This window comes from Schistocerca americana, chromosome 10 (assembly GCF_021461395.2).
Source record: "Schistocerca americana isolate TAMUIC-IGC-003095 chromosome 10, iqSchAmer2.1, whole genome shotgun sequence".
Classification (NCBI taxonomy): Eukaryota; Metazoa; Arthropoda; class Insecta; order Orthoptera; family Acrididae; genus Schistocerca; species Schistocerca americana.
This window is the reverse complement of record NC_060128.1, coordinates 186,144,727-186,162,435: the sequence shown is the minus strand read 5'-3', so window position 1 is coordinate 186,162,435 and position 17,709 is coordinate 186,144,727. Positions and strand designations below refer to the sequence as shown.

General features: G+C 43.9%; 1 protein-coding gene across 4 annotated transcripts in view; it reads right to left on the bottom strand.

Moving 5' to 3' along the window:
• Positions 1-17,709, bottom strand: part of LOC124552557 — a 276,969-nt gene that overhangs the window by 151,246 nt on the left and 108,014 nt on the right. For all 4 annotated transcript variants that reach the window (XM_047126876.1, XM_047126877.1, XM_047126878.1 and 1 more), the window contains exon 3: positions 15,274-15,414. In XM_047126876.1, the coding sequence (XP_046982832.1) occupies positions 15,274-15,325 (52 nt within the window). In that variant the 5' untranslated portion in view covers positions 15,326-15,414. The remainder of the gene's footprint in view (positions 1-15,273; positions 15,415-17,709) is intronic.

Genomic DNA, 17,709 nt, shown 5'->3' with positions numbered 1-17,709 from the left:
TGTGATCAAATGTTTTCGGTTCCCATTGGAGAGGCACGTCCTTTCGACTACTAATCGCGCGGTTTTGCGGTGCGGTCGCATTACAGTGAACAGAGACTTCAATGAATGAACGGACAGATCATAACTTTGTGAAAATAAAGAAAGTAAACTTTTCACTCGAGGGTAGACTTGAACCAAGGACCTCTCATTTCGCAGCTGCTCACGCAAACCACGGGACCACGGCGCTCCTGAGCTCACATTATCCTTGATATTGCCTATCTTGCACATGGACTACTCAGTTTGTATGTTTTGCTTTTTTTTTTTTCATCGTTCCACACAACTTCTTTCAGTTTTTTCGATTGATCTGTGTTCAGTTTTTCAAGGCCTATCCACTGTGCCAAATTATAACTAAATCTGAGGGGGGTGCGATGGGGAGGTTCCCTTGTCAGCCACAGTGCCGTAAATCTTCCTAGGCGCGGTTCTCACTGAGGCAGCACTATATGTTGCAGGAAAAGTGGCGCGGCGCGGCCGTTATCCATCCGACACTCGTGTTCCCTCAGGGGCGACAGAAGTAAAAAGACACAGAAGGCAGCAAGAGCCTCGCGTGTGACGCGTCGCTGCCGCCCTCACTGCAAACGACTTATAAATATAACACGTATTTACTGAGGACTGGAAGCAGGTAGTGCCCTCTTTCCAGCGTTAAAAACAATTTTGATATGTTACGACCCAAAATGCCCCAGGCGTAAACTGGCCAGCGAATACGTATTTTACTGAAGACTTTTCAAAATATGCTCTGTGTTTTGCTTAAATTCAAAGTATCACAATAACTACGGGCAGCAGCGGAAAGAAAACCAGTTCGTTATCAAGCTGTGATGCCAGGCTATACGACGGCAGAAACTCAGTTTATTTTACCGAATAATGATATACAGGACGTAAAATCCCGTCTGAGCCCTGCGATCATTTTTATGTTAATAATTGACAACCAATGCTGTACAGTCGCAATAAAGTCTTGAGATGTTCAGTTGACTCTTTTATTAGAACATGTTACGCGTTTCGGGATTACACCCATCTTCAGACTTCAACTTCAATAACGTATGTTATTCGACACTTTCTTTGAGTTGCCAAGGCTGTACGCCTGGTTGGTTAGGAAGGAGTTGAAGTCTGTTATGTCTGAAGATGGGTGTAATCCCGAAACGCGTAACATGTTCTAATAAAAGAGTCAACTGAACATCTCAAGACTTTATTGCGATTGAACAGCATTGGTTGCCAATTATTTTACCGAATAATATCCTAAAGACCGACTCAGAAAGAGTGCGTAGCAGACACGGGCGAATCCGAAAAAAATGGTTTTTAATTTTTTGTGTGAAAAGTAAGAGATTTACTGACAAATTAACTACAGAGATGCTTCATGCAATAAAACTGTCTTTTTAGGGACATTAGATGGCTTGAAATTTCGCTCTACGTGTATCATACAAGACAAATTCGACATGTTGTGTGACCCAAAATGCACCAAATGTAAACTGGCCAACCAGCACTTCGTGTTGCACCGGCCAATACAACAGAGTATCGTAAGCGTGTTATATTGTTGTCGCCCCAGTTCGGATGGTGGTTATCGCTGAAACGACTGGTTTTCGGTTATACTGGTGTTTTCCATCTCCAATCTAACATGACTGTTAAAACCGCTCAAAATAACCGGTTTTTGAAATAACTGATGTTTCTGTTTTCTGTTGCTATTATTTGCAATAATAAATGCAGACATCGAAAAAAAAACTGAAAAATTCTAGGACTGCCTCGGACTTTTGAATTATACGTTTCAGAATTCCTAGAAGCAAATTGTTAAATTAAATTGGCAAATAAAAGAAAAAAACAAAAGGAATCTTCGTCCATATACTGTTTGTTGCATTTACTCTGAGGGTAAAACTTTGAACATAGCTGCTAAGATTCAGTGACAGTGTCAGAATTACATTAGAACAAATAAGCCCTTGTTGCAACCCTTGTTCACTCAAGTACGAGCAGCCCTTAGCGGCTCGCCATCTTATTTACAACTATTCATGACGTCGCCTGTCCAGTTTCGATTTTTAAAAAATGTGACTTGTAAGTACTGCATCTCTTTCCAGTCTGTACAAACTTTAATTTTATTAATGTATTATATATCTAATATGTTTTAGAACAGTTATTTTAATTCTGAAGACGACGCTCATAGTAGCGTCGAAACGTGGTCAATTTTGACTTAATATTTGTAGCCAAGGGCTTATTTGTCCTGATATACTCTGAAGGTAATGAGGGGTGGAGTACTGCGAAAGAATTGCCAATATTGTCCTATGGATTCTAATTTTTTGAAATTCTACTCAAAAATCGTGTTGCAATCGAGGATCGTGCAACCACTTGCGCGTTACTTATAATCAATGCTAAAGAGTGAGAGAGTTTGGAGAAATCTGTTCTTCGTGTTACGTTGTCCGTTTCCAAGGAATACAAACAGGTGCTCCACGCTCGGGTATTAGGCGGCTGCAGCGGACCAGAGCGAGTGACAAACAACCTGCGCGCAAAAGTTTAAAAGCTGTACTTTCAGAACGCCACAAAAGTGTCGTATCAGAGGTGTAGGCCTCGCGGGGTGGCCGCGTGGTTAGAGGCGCCATATCACTGATTGCGCAGCCCCTCCCGGAGAAGATTAGAGTCCTCCCTCGCTCATGGGTGTGTGTGTGTTTTTCTTAGCATCAGTTAGTTTAAGGTTCAAATGGTTCAAATGGCTCTGAGCACTATGGGACTCAACATCTGTGGTCATCAGTCCCCTAGAACTTAGAACTACTTAAACCTAACTAACCTAAGGACATCACACAACACCCAGACATCACGAGGCAGAGAAAATCCCTGACCCCTACAGCTGTCCTGCCAGTGCGCTTTCTTTCTCCTTAAGACATGACTTCAAGTCAAAAATGTTTCCCTGTCAGGGCGCCTGGAATTGATACTATCCCTTGTCAGTGCCAGTTTTCCGTATGTCTTGTAGTTCTCGCGCAAGTCGTCTTCTGAGACTCCACAGGTACTTACGGCTGACCGTGTACGTTTACTCTCTTGTAAGATTTATTGTGAATGACCGGGCACAATTTGATCGCTACGGTCACAGGTTCGAATCCTGTCTCGGGCGTGGATGTGTGTAATGTCCTTAGGTTAGTTAGGTTTAAGTAGTTCTAAGTTGTAGGGAACTGATGACCTCAGATGTTAAGTCTCATAGTGCTCAGAGCCATTTGAACCCCAATTTGATGATAATAGTACCTTCCATAAATATACCACTAGGAACAAAATCTGCCTCCATTGTCCACAATTTTACCTTACTCTTGCACGGAAAGGAACGGAGTACGTAACTATAAAAATTTTTGAACACCTCCTACATCTACATCTACATATATACTCCGCTAGCCACCAAGTGGTGTGTGGCGGAGGGCACAATTCGCACCAAAGTCATATTCCCCCCCCCCCCCCCCCCCTTTCTGTTCTACCCGCGGATCGCGCGAGGGAAAAACGACTGTATGAACGCCTCAGTACGAGCTCTTATTTCCTTGATCTTTGAATGGTGATTTGAAAGTTGGTGGTAATAATACGTGCTCTACATCCTCGGTGAAGATCGGATTTCGGAATTTAGTGAGCAGCCCCTTCCGTTTAGCGCGCCGTCTATCTGCAAGTGCGTCCCACTTCAAACTTTCTGTGAGATTTGTAACGCTGTCGCGATGGCTAAATGTACCAGTCACGAATCTTGCCGCTCTTCTTTGGACCTTCTCAATCTCTTGAATCAGACCCAACTGGTAAGGGTCCCATACAGACGAACCATACTCTAAGACTGGACGAACTAACGTATTGTAGGCTATTTCTTTGTTGAAGGACTGCATCACTTCAGGATTCTACCATTAAACCGCAACCTAGAGTTCGCCTTACCCGTTACTTGTGTAATCTGATCATTCCATTTGCGATCATTTCGAATAGTCACACCCACATACTTCACGGATGTTACCGCTTCCAAAGACTGATCATTTATTTTGTACTCTTACATTAATGGGGATTTGCGCCTTGTTACACGCAGTAGGCTACACTTACTCCGTTGTTCATTAAAGGTGCTGGCAGCTAGCGAAAGTTTTAAAAGAAAATTGAAATCATTTCCGCTCGAGAACTCCTTGTACCATGTAGATGTATTTCTGTATAAGTGATATTTCCTTTGTTCTGGTACATTCATCAAATTTTTCTATAGCTCAAGAATCAAGAAATTAGTTATATAAATGGCTACCTCGAAGCCATTTTGTTGTCATGTTCTACATCACAGCAAGATGTTGCGAGCATGATCCAAGGAACAGGTGTAAACACAAAAGATATGTTAGCAGGCAGTTGAATGTGAAGAGGAGACTGTTAACGCTGTTTCTTGTGCACTGTTTGGACTTCAGAATTTATGTGAGTGCCATAGAAGTCAAGATTTTAAACACGGCTGAAACAGCAACTGTTGTAATTCTTCACGGTAAATGATGACAGCCAAAGCAGTTGCAGGATAAAGATGAGTTATTAAAATTCTTGACCACGGTTTCGGTATATCTAAATATACCTTCATCAGAAGTAAAATACCCTGAACAGGAAGACACTTTCATTAGCAAAAACTTAGCATCGGAAATGAGAAAGAAAAAAACACTATAGCTTAAGTAACTGTAAAATTACCAGAGTATTACAGGCACAAAAACGTTTAGTCACTTACTAAAATCACATCCTGCTATGGATATTCATAAAACAATTGTGCCAAAGGCGTCGTCAGTAGTTAAAACATCATCTCCATTTATACAACATGATTACGGACAGAGGGTCGATGTACTTCGCCTATGAACTATAGTGACGAGAGTGTGAAAACACTAGGGCAGACAGTTTCGCCGAGAGAGGGCACTTGTGCTATGTGCCAGACACACGCGCACATTAAAATCCATGGATACATATATATGCGCATGGAAACCATTAAAAGTTGTGCTAATTCAAACCTTCCGTCTTGATAAATAAAACATATCAGAACCATTTAAAAACATCTACGTAAAGTAGAAAATATGAAACCAATTTACCTATGTCCTAGTGTCAAGCAGATGAAGCTTGCGCTACAGAACACAGAATTGTTACAGGTCAAAGCGATGCCGGCGAAGACAAATTAAAAAACGATATTTTACTATAATACAACATTCCACAGATGTGATCCGCGTCCATCGATCAACAGTTCCCTCGCCGACAGCACCAGCGTCACGTCAAGTAGCGTGACCGCGTGCGTCGCAAACGTCGCCCACGGCACGGACGCATTTTCGCGATTATGCGCAGCTAAGGGGAAGGGGTCGTTACCGCTGCTGCTCGAGTAAGTGGTCGCTCCAGCTCAGCCGAGTCGCGCACGAAAGCAAGGAAGGCGTCATGTGACGCTGGCAAAGTCTACCATTCAGTCCTACAGCAGTACAGCGAACTCCGCACGAATATACAGCGCTACTATAAATGAGTCATTCGCTTTCAGAGTTCTAGATTTACCAAAGAGCTTGACGTACTGTACGGTTATAATTAAAGTGCACCTACTCACGGAGTTCCAGTGTGGACTTTAATTATCGTATGGCAGCGAAATTCGGCAGATATACTAATGCGTTAATGCGGAACCGATTTACGCCGAATTATAAAAAAAAGGAAGTTCCAATTTCGGGCACCAGGTGCAAATCTGGCACTGTGAATGCAAGAAAGACATGCAGAAATGTTTCCACCTGCAATGGACTAGGAACGAGACGCAGCCAAAGAAGGTCAAACGAGTGAGACAGCCATATTGTTGACTTTACGCACATCAAAAAAAGTTTTACGTTACCCCGGTTCCCAGAACTCCTGAAGATAAACGTCGACTGTGGATATTGTATCACAGACACACTCCCTTTGACTGTTCAGAGATGTAACTAAACCCGCCCAAATATGTAAACAACCATGCATGAGCAGCGCCTATTAGACGGAGGGGGTCTAACAGCCGAAAAGTTCCAGTCATTACACCAGGATGGAGATACACGGCTCATGTTGTCTGTAATTCAACCGCGGTGCGATCGCGTCCGCATTGTTACTTTGTACCAGGAAGGGCTCTCAACAAGGGAAGTGTCCAGGCGACTCGGAGTGAACCAAAGCGATGTTGCTCGGACACGGAGGAGGTACAGAGAGACAGGAAGTGTCGATGACATGCCTCGCTGAGGCCGCCCTAGGGCGCGAATGCCTTTGGTAACAGCAAAGCTGTCCTGGGCTGGTGAGCACATCGGTTGGACTCTAGACGACAGGAAAACCGTGTCCTGGTCACATGAGTCCCGATTTCAGCTGATAAGTGCTAATGGTAGGGTTCCCACGAATCTGTCAACTGAAGGTCTCCTACCAATGTTCTCAATTTTGAGCCTATAAGTGCTAATGGTAGGGTTCCCACGAATCTGTCAACTGAAGGTCTCCTACCAATGTTCTCAATTTTGAGCATGGGCTATAACGTGGGAGCTGATCATTTGGCGCCAGCACACAATGGATGTCGACGCCGAGGACGTAATGAGCGGCCGTCCTAGATACAGCAACACTATTCCTTCCATGAAGAAGTCTGACCTTTCTCTTCGTTTGCCCACGTCTGACGGTGCTAAATGTTTGTAACCCTCACTCGAAGTACTGTTACAGCCATTCCACCTGACGATGACAAGTAGCTGACGTCCTCCAGTACTACGCCTTCCGTAAGTAGTATCGCTGTTCCAGTGCTGGTTTGTGCAGCTAGTGAAATCTAGTTGCTGTAACCACAGAGGGACGTGTTGCCTCGGATTTTAGGGAGAGGATTTTAATGTGCTGCTGGGTGACTGGCTCACCCAGGTTTTAGGTAAGAGCTCCGCCAGTCACGATTACCTACTTGTTTCACTTCGATTTCTGTTCTCTTTCTTTTTTAGTGCGTTTCTTCTCCTCTTGTTTTGCCTCTGTATGTGAGGATTTGGAGCTGCGTCAGGTACAGACCTTTTAGCCGTTCTCCTTGTTCGCTGTCCGTCTTCGTCCCTTCACCGCATGTGTTCCTGTTTCTATGCGTTTGGGCGCTGATGACCATGCTGTTCAGCGCCCGAAAAACTCAAACCACACACACACACACACACACACACACACGCACACACATACACACACACACACACGCGCGTATACTTCCAGTACAAGAGCGGTGCGTATATCTGCCTCATGTGCTACATCTTTGAGTGAGATCACCATGATCAGTGATGGTATGATACTAGTATTAATGGATACGACGAGGAACGACATTTGACGTCCAGCGTGTTGCGGCACACATTGTACTTGTCGGTGCGGTCTGTGTCAGTGATGTTTGTGAATCAGTTATGAAGTGGGCTGTCAGTGGTGTCCCACGGTTGCAGGCGACTGGAGTTTCTCCCTGCCATCAGTCCTGTTCAGCCAAGCCGCAGCTGTTATGGCCACGTCTTCCTACACTGCACCCACTTCTGGAACTTCCTGGGGTCCGCCTTATAGGTCTCGCTGGAGAGGGCAATCGCATTCGGTGGTGTAACGTCGGTCTTCGTCAGACACCCCAGTACTCTCTTCTGTGGTGTCGTCATCGTCTGCCCATTTGCATTCATCTTCTCCTATACGAAGTTAGCAGTCGTCTGATGGCGTGCGACATATTTTCCATCGCCGTTGTGGTAACTGTGCTGGCGTACGTCCATATCCAGATCCGAATGCTATTTCCAAGTCCCGTTGTCAAGCATGTTGGGGACAGTATTGCCCGTCGGTACCACCAGCCAGCCGAATTCCATATTCGTTCCTGCGGCATCTAACTTCTGTTGCAACTGCTCAGCGGAGGTTTCCTCGCTTGACATTTCGGACGCATTGTCATCCACCTGTGTCGACTGTGCCGTTTGATATTGGGGAATGTGCAAGGGAAATGCTTTCGGAAGGCAGTACCGTACGTAAGAGGCGTGGATGCTGTCTTGGGTATGGGCACAGCTTCGCCCGTCGGTACTTGAATTATCCTCCTCTGGACGCTCTGTGAGTGTACGTGGCTTTCCTTGCCACAACCCGAGCAGGTCTTGGGCTGCCTGTCGTAAATAATTACCGCTCTGCAACAACCAATAAGAAGGTAAGACGGGATTTGCTGTTTAAGCTCGATCTGAACTTACCTCACCCCGTTAAGAATGGAGTACGTTCAAAAGTGATCAATTTTTTGGCGATACGGCTGAGTTCACGTCCAGATGGTTGTAAAGCAAAGCAGCCTGGAACATCTTCAAACAGGAAACATCTATCTCTGCTAAAAAGGACCGCAATTCACATATTAAACACTAAGATGTACCAGTAGGTAACCGTAAAAAATTAGCTGATTTTGTAAACTCATATTTCAGTAGTATTGCAAAACAATTACAGCAGAAATTTCCAGATACGTATGATTTACCTACTCAGAACCAGCCAATAAACTCAATGGTGCTCTTGCCGACTACAGAAAGGGAAGTGGAACTAGTAGTACACCAACTAAAAATAAAACTTCATTAGGACTTGATGAAATCCCAGTCTGCGTAATTAAAGATTGTATAGACTCCACAAAGGGCCCATTTACAGACATAATTAATGAATCTTTCGAATCTGGATACTTTCCGGACTACCTAAAACAAGCAAAAGTTTTACCTATCCTTAAAAACGGAGATGTGGAAAATGTAGAGAACTACAGGCCGATTTCTATACTGTCTATCATTTCTAAAATAATAGAAATACTAGTCAAAAAGAGACTGCTAAATGACCTGAATAAATATAACCTTCTTTCCAATGACCAATTTGGTTTTAGGCCCGGAAAAGGCACACAATCTGCTACAGCACAGTTCACTAAAGTAATTTTAGAAGCACTGGACAAAGGTGAATATGTAAGTGGTATCTTTCTAGACTTGTCAAAGGCCTTTGATACAGTTGACAAAATCTTACTTCATAAATTAGGGCAAATAGGAACAAGAGATGTGACAAAGAAGTGATTCAAATCAAACTTGGAAAACAGAGTTCAATGAGTTGAGATATCACAAGTTTCAAACAATTCCCTTGTAAAACACCTGTCTGACCCAGAACATGTGAATATAGGCGTCCCACAGGGAAGTGTATTAGGCCCAATATTGTTTCTTATATACATTAACGACTTCCCACAAAGTATCAGACATGGAGAAAAAATACTTTTTGCTGATGACAGCAACATAATAATAACAGGTGAAAATGCAACACAACTGTCAGAAAGAGCAAACGAGGCTCTCAGTGATGTCCACAACTGGTCATTAAAAAATAAAGTAACCCTAAATGTAAAGAAAACTAAGTATATTAACTTCCAATTGAACAAAAAACACAATGCCACTAGAATAAAAGTTAATAATAATGAATTAGAATGTGTAACAAGTACCAAATTCTTAGGGATGAATGTAGACAGCCAACTGAAATGGACAAACCATGTCAACATTTTGGCAAAGAAATTATCCACAGCATGCTATTCTCTTAGAATCCTTGCACCGGTATGCAATAATACCTGTCTTAAAATAACATATTACGGATATCTACACTCAGTCCTCAGCTATGGGATCATGTTTTTGGGTACAAGTGCCAGTAACATACAAACTGTGTTCGAAGTACAAAAAAGAGCCATAAGGATAATAACAAACAGCAACAACAGGGCCCACTGTCTAGAATTATTTAGAAAGCTAGCCATTCTAACTGTTTCTTGTGAGTATATCTTTCAGAACATAATGTTCATTAAGAAAAATCTCAACACGTATAACATAAACAGCATAATACATGACCATGAAACAAGATCTTGTCACCATCTCCATCTAGATAGAAAGAACAAGGTAAAGACGCAAAAAAGTATATTTTATAATGGGATAAAACTGTATAACAAATTACCACAGGAAACTAAAGAAATAAATGAGCCCCTCACTTTCAGACAAAAGCTTCAAACCTTCTTACAAGGGAACCTCCCCATCGCACCCCCCTCAGATTTAGTTATAAGTTGACACAGTGGATAGGCCTTGAAAAACTGAACACAGATTAATTGAGAAAACAGGAAGAAGTTGTGTGGAACTGTGAAAAAATAACCAAAAATACAAACTGAGTAGTTTATGGGAAGATAAGCAACATCAAGGACGCGAGACACGCATGAACGCCGTGGTCTCGTGGTAACGTGAGCAGCTGCAGAACGAAAGGTCCTTGGTTCAAATCTTCCATCGTGTAAAAGTTCAATTTTTTATTTTCAGTTTATGTGACAAACTCTTATGTTTTCATCACTTTTTTGGGAGTGATTATCACATTCACAAGAAAACCTAGATCGGGCAAGGTAGAAGAATCTTTTTATCCATTCGCCAAGTGTACAAGTTAGGTGGGTCGACAACATATTCCTGTCATGTGACGCACATGCCGTCACCAGTGTCGTATAGAATATATCAGATGTGTTTTCCTGTGGAGGAATCGGTTGACCTATGACCTTGCGATCAAATGTTTTCGGTTCCCATTGGAGAGGCACGTCCTTTCGTCTACTAATCGCACGGTTTTGCGATGCGGTCGCAAAACACAGACACTAAACTTATTACAGTGAACAGAGACGTCAATGAACGAACGGACAGATAATAACTATGCAAAAATAAAGGAAGTAAAATTTTCACTTGATGGGGAGACTTGAACCAAAGACCTCTCCTTCTGCAGCACCTCACGCTACCACGAGACCACGGCGCTCGTGTGCTAACTGTCTCCATAATATTGCCTATGTCACCCATGGGCTACTCAGTTTGTATATTTTGCTTATTTTTTCACAGTTCCACACAACTTCTTCCTGTTTTCTCAATTGATCTGTGTTCAGTTTATCAAGGCCTATCCACTGTGCCAACTTACAACTAAATCTGAGGGGGGTGCGATGGGGAGGTTCCCTTGTTAGTAAGTAAAAGTTGTTATACTGTAAAAGAATATCTAACATAGATGTAGATTATTAGCAACATTATCACAAAAATGTGATGTAATTATAAATGTGTGTATGACTAGTTATAAAAACTACATAAAATATGAGAAATCTGTTTCATTGTAAATGTATGTGTGCTCATGTATTATAAACTGACGACACCCATACAATATATATTGTTCCTCGGATGAATAAATAAATAAATAAATAAAGCATCGACCAAAATGTCTTCCGGGACTTCAAAGGGAAGGCCAGACACCAAAATAGTGCAGAGTCGGGTGTCCCAAGTGATTGATTGACATCATCCCCACACTGCCATCAGATTGTTTGAATTTTAGCTATTCTTATGGTCGCGTACAATTCTATCACATACTCCGTCGTTGATCAGTTTACGGTAAACCACGCTACTGGTGCTAGAGAGGTGGGTGATCAGGTCCTGTGGATGTATTCTGATCTCTTCCCGTATGAATCTTTCAATTTCGAAAGTTCAGGGCCTCGCAAATCCATTAGCGAAGCTGATCTTGATGGTTGACTTTACATACGACTGAGCCATTTGCGCCTATAGCGTACTTACTCGCGTGAGTACTCCGTGGCTTAGAAGTAAACAGCCGTCCGTGCCAGGAGGGGAACGACCACTCTGCTACGGAGCTGGACTTTGGGGAACGTTAGCCTTGCGGAGAGAGAACCACTGTGTTTTATGCACGACGAGGCGCCGCCGTATGTTATGTGGGTCGTGCGGCAGTACTTCACCGCAACATTTCACTGGTGACGGATTGGTCGAGAACGTCTAGTGGCTTGGCCTCCTCGTTTGCCGGGCCTGACTCTATTGAATTTCTGGGTGTTGGGACATTTAAGGGCCGAACTCATCGTCAATGTGCAGAGAGTGTGACCAACGCATGTGCGCAATTCGAATACAGTATTTGAAGGAGTGCGTGATTTGCTGAGAAGGAGAAATGAAGGATGTGCCGGAACGCATGGTAACCATTTGCAGCACTGGATGTGGCGTCTAATTGCACGAAACAGACGTATGGCAAAGACAGGAACGATTATACATATACAGGGTGGTCCATTGATAGTGACCGGGCCAAATATCTCACGAAATAAGCATCAAACGAAAAAACTACAAAGAACGAAACTCGTCTAGCTTGAATGGGGAAACCAGATGGCGCTATGGTTGGCCCGCTAGAGGGCGCTGCCATAGGTCAAACGGATATCAATTGCGTTTTTTAAAAATAGGAACCCCCATTTTTTATTACATATTCGTGTAGTACGTAAAGAAATATGAATGTTTCAGTTGAACCACTTTATTCGCTTTGTGATAAATCGCGCTGTAATAGTCGCAAACGCATAAGTACGTGGTATCACGTAACATCCCGCCAGTGCGGACGGTATTTGCTTCGTGATACATTACCCGTGTTAAAATTGACCTTTTAACAATTGCGGAAAAGGTCGATATCGTGTTGATGTATGGCTATTGTGATCAAAATACCCAACGGGCGTGTGCTATGCATGCCGCTCGGAATCCTGGACGACACCACCCAAGTGTCCGGACCGTTAGCCGGACAGTTACGTTATTTAAGGAAACAGGAAGTGTTCAGCCACGTGTGAAACGTCAGTCACGACCTGCAACAAATGATGATGCCCAAGTAGGTGTTTTAGCTGCTGTCGCGGCTAATCCGCACATCAGTAGCAGACAAATTGCGCGAGAATCGGGAATCTCAAAAAGTCGATGTTGAGAATGCTACATCAACATCGATTGCACCCGTACCATATTTCTATGCACCAGAAATTCCATGGCGACGACTTTGAACGTCGGGTACAGTTCTACCACTGGGCACAAGAGAAATTACGGGACGATGACAGATTTTTTGCACGCGTTCTATTTAGCGACGAAGCGTCATTCACCAAAAGCGGTAACGTAAACCGGCATAATATGCACTATTGGGTAACGGAAAATCCACGATGGCTGCGATAAGTGGAACATCAGCGACCTTGGCGGGTTAATGTATGGTGTGTCATTATGGGAGGAAGGATAATTGGCCCCCATTTTATCGATGGCAATCTAAATGGTGCAATGTATGCTGATTTCCTGCGAAATGTTCTACCGATGTTACTAGAAGATGTTTCACTGCATGACAGAATGGCGATGTACTTCCAGCGTGATGGATGTCCGGCACATAGCTCGCGTGCGGTTGAAGCGGTATTGAATAGCATATTTCATGACAGGTGGATTGGTCGTCGAAGCACCATACCATGGCCCACAAGTTCACCGGATCTGACGTCCCCGGATTTCTTTCTGTGGGGAAAGTTGAAGGATATTTGCCATCGTGATCCACCGACAACGCCTGACAACATGCGTCAGCGCATTGTCAATGCATGTGCGAACATTACGGGAGGCGAACTACTCGCTGTTGAGAGGAATGTCGTTACTCGTATTGCTAAATGCATTGAGCATTTATTCTATTAATGTGATATTTACAGGTAACCACGCTGTAACAGCATGTGTTCTCAGAAATGATAAGTTCACAAAGGTACATGTATCACATTGGAACAACCGAAATAAAATGTTCAAACGTACCTACGTTCTGTATTTTAATTTTAAAAAAACCTACCTGTTACCAACTCTTCGTCTAAAATTGTGAGCCATATGTTTGTTACTATTACAGTGCCATCTGTCACAAAGCGAAAAAAAGTGGTCGAATTAAAACATTCATATTTCTTTATGTACTACAAGAATATATAATAAAAATGGGGTTTCCTTTTAAAAAAAAGGCAGTTGATATCCGTTTGACCCATGGGAGTGCCATATAGCGGGCCAACCATAGCGCCATCGGGTTTCCCTCTTGAAGCTAGACAAGTTTCGTTGTTTGTAGTTTTTTCGTTTGACGCTTATTTCGTGAGATATTTGGCCTGGTCACGATCAAATGGCTCTGAGCACTATGGGACTTGACATCTGTGGTCATCAGTCCCCTAGAACTTAGAACTACTTAAACCTAAGTAACCTAAGGACATCACACTCATCCATGCTCGCGGCCGGATTCGAACCTGCGACCGTACCGGTCACGCGGTTCCAGACTGAAGCGCCTAGAACCTCACGGCCACACCGGCCGGCCCGGTCACGATCAAATGGTTCAAATGGCTCTGAGCACTATGGGACTTAACATCTATGGTCATCAGTCCCCTAGAACTTAGAACTACTTAAACCTAACTAAGGACATCACACAACACCCAGCCATCACGAGGCAGAGAAAATCCCTGGCCCCGCCGGGAATCGAACCCGGGAACCCGGGCGTGGGAAGCGAGAACGCTACCGCACGACCACGAGATGCGGGCCAGGTCACGATCAATGGACCACCCGGTATATACGAAAACAGGAAGAAAACCATGTTTTTAAGTTAGTTGCATGAGAGGGATTGAAAAATATGTATGTACATTGATGTTAAAATTAGTCATGCATACATGTCCTGTAAATTGACTCGTTCGTCATCATTTCGACAGAAAAAAATATGGTTTAAATGGCTCAGAGTGTTGTGTTGCCTGAAGAGCCAACACCGTGTTACTAGAGGAGGCCGAAATGCACGCGTTTAGCTCACGCAGGCTGGCGTGAGGAGGGAAGGACTGAACTGACGTGAGGTCTGGAACATGACAAGGAATTAGAATTCAGAAAGCGGACGCAATTAGTTTCATACTTAACTTTAATCCATTATGATGAACATCGCTCTTGACGGTACATGATTCACAATATTATCTGTTTAGAAGACATAGCAACTGAATATGGCGCCTTGCTAGGTCGTAGCAAATGACGTAGCTAAACTGTCGTCTCTGCAAATGAGAGCGTATGTAAGCAGTGATCCATGGCTAGCAAAGTCGGCTGTATAACTGGGCCGAGTGCCAGGGAGTCTCTCTAGGCCTGCCGTGTGGCGGCGCTCGGTCTGCAATCACTGATAGTGGCGACACGCGGGTCCGACGTATACTAACGGACCGCGGCCGATTTAAAGGCTACCACCTAGCAAGTGTGCTGTCTGGCGGTGACACCACACTATGGGACTTAACATCTGAGGTCATCAGTCCCCTAGAACTTAGAAATACTTAAACCTAACTAACCTAAGGGCATCACATACGTCCATGGCCGAGGCAGGATTCGAACCTGCGACCGTAGCGGTCGCGCGGTTCCATTTCGACAGAAACAAACGTTCGAATGATCTGTGGGAACATGTGACCGACTGACTTGAAAGCGGGTGGAAGTTCTGTCAAGTCACGAATCGGCCAGTGCTGCGCTCGCTTTACTGGCGGTGCTGGAGACGGCGTGTGCCACAGCGCGGCCGCGCCGAGCTACTCACCTAGGCACTTGGTGGAGCCGTCCGCCTGCCGCTCGGCGCGCATCTGGTACATGCAGACGCAGCGGCCCGCCCTGCAGACCGTCTTGTCCGTGGTGGCCAGGCACTGCTCGCTAAAGTCGCACGAGTCGTTCCACGCGGCCGCTGGAACACGAGACACAACAGGCTGCGGCTGGCACAACACACACACACGCACACACAATAATGTCTGCTATTTAATGCAAGGGTACACAATGTCAAAAATATGTTAGATGTAAGAGTCAAAAAGTTATACGTGTTTTCGAATGCTCGGCGAATTTTTACTTATGAAAAAGATAGGTCGACGAATTTACATTAAATCTCACTTGAAAACGGAATAAAATGCAGCACCGCTTTCTAAATGTTGAGTTTGACCTTTTAGAGACTCTACTGTGAGTAAGACAAGAGACTATGATTAGTATAAATCAGGGCTTCCAAACCTGTGGTCCGCGGACCCCTTAGGGGTCCGCCGGCTCTTTCTAGGTGGTCCACGTCCACCTTTCACCAAATCGTGTAAAATAATGAGTAAAATTATTGAATAAAAATGTGAAAATCAAATTCATCACTGTTTTTTTTTCGTGTGATAAACATGTGTACTTTTACTTCAAGTCGTATTCCCAAGCAGCCTTTGCGGTTCCTAAGTGAGAACGTGTAATGTCTCTTGCAGCGGTCTCACCGCGATATTTTCAGAAATTTTATAAATTATATAACTCAGTACGTATCTCGAAATATCTCTTCTTATCTTACCGATTCCTAAACTTTAATATACGATGATTATCAATGCAAAGTAGTTTCAAGCCCTATTATTCCTTGGAGCGTCCATTTACTCCATGGAATAGCTTCTCTGCTATCTGTTTTCTCTCATGAAAAGAATGACGCAATGCTTGCCGATTAGCCGTGAAAGAAGGAGGCTGGGATATGTATGTATTGTTGAGCTAGTCGCCATCTTGGTTGGTTTGGGGAAGGAGACCAGACAGCGTGGTCATCGGTCTCATCGGATTAGGGAAGGATGGGGAAGGAAGTCGGCCGTGCCCTTTCAGAGGAACCATCTCGGCATTGGCCTGGAGTGATTTAGGGAAATCACGGAAAACCTAAATCAGGATGGCCGGACGCGGGATTGAACCGTCGTCCTCCCGAATGCGAGTCCAGTGTTCGCCATCTTGATGAGATTCTGTATGAGAAGGAATTTAATACATGAACTAAACTAAAGTAAGTGTGTTCGCGTATTATTTTATTGATTATTACTGACAGTGTCTGCTTACTGCGCTGTGTTGCACGGGATCAATGGGGAACGTCTGATTTACATTGGACGAACCTGCCGTTTTGTATGCTCAAGATATCCAGTTTATTACTTGTAATGAATAGGCTAACACGGTCTCACCAGCAGATCTCCGGTCTTCCCCATGTGATCACCGAAAGTTAATAATTATTACAAATGTTTTCAGGAGATCGACTGACAATTTTCGTCGCACCGAGACTTCGAAATTGCTTCACTGCCCTATCGAATTTAAGTTAAGCTCAATTTAATCAGGATAGAACAGTATTGAACTGTGTGAATGTGATAAGCCTGCTTTGTGAATGAAAATTCCCTTAACATACGCATGTTTTTACTATCCTGATCAGTGAAGCTAAATCAGGCCGGTGTGAGAGAGATTTTTTAAATTAGGAATGATCCCACAAAAAAATATTAAAAACGTATACGCAGTTTAGTGCCGGAGAATGCGGCTTCTCTGATCGACTGTTTAGCAATAACACGGGGATCGTTTGTGCGCCGGCTCACGGCGCTAGATGCGCTGAAACCTTTTACGCATGCGCGGAGCGAGCTTTGTCGACCAATCGCAGCGTTCGCTGGCACGTATGCGGCCCCAGGCATCATTAAATGTTAAACTTGCCATGTCAGTGCACTACCTGCTTCATAAGTCGATTTTTGACCAGTTTATTACTTCTAATATGGATCGATGGCTGAAGTCAGAATCATTGAAGAAGGGTGCAGTTTCTCCATCGCCTTCACAACAAGGGAAGTTTCCAGTTGAAATGAATGACGAGGGAGGACGACCGAAGGAAGACTTTACATACATTTGAACATTTTTCTTCGGATTTCACGAAAAACCACACCCACCCACCCACCCAACCCCCCCCCCCCCCCCCCCTCCCACACACACACACACACACACACACACACACACATACGACTGTTACGAAATATGCATGCTCCTTACACTACAGTAGCCAAATAGTGGAAGTGAACAGACCATTAGCGGCAGCTTGTCAACAACGAACAGTTTGGACGTGACGTTGATTGCTCTTGGAGGAATTATCAAGTAATTTTAATCAGGCTATAGTGTGTTGAACAAAGGGAGTAAATCCACTAGCAAGTGTCTGGATACAGTGGGAATTCAAATTGGGTCGTTAATTTCAAGT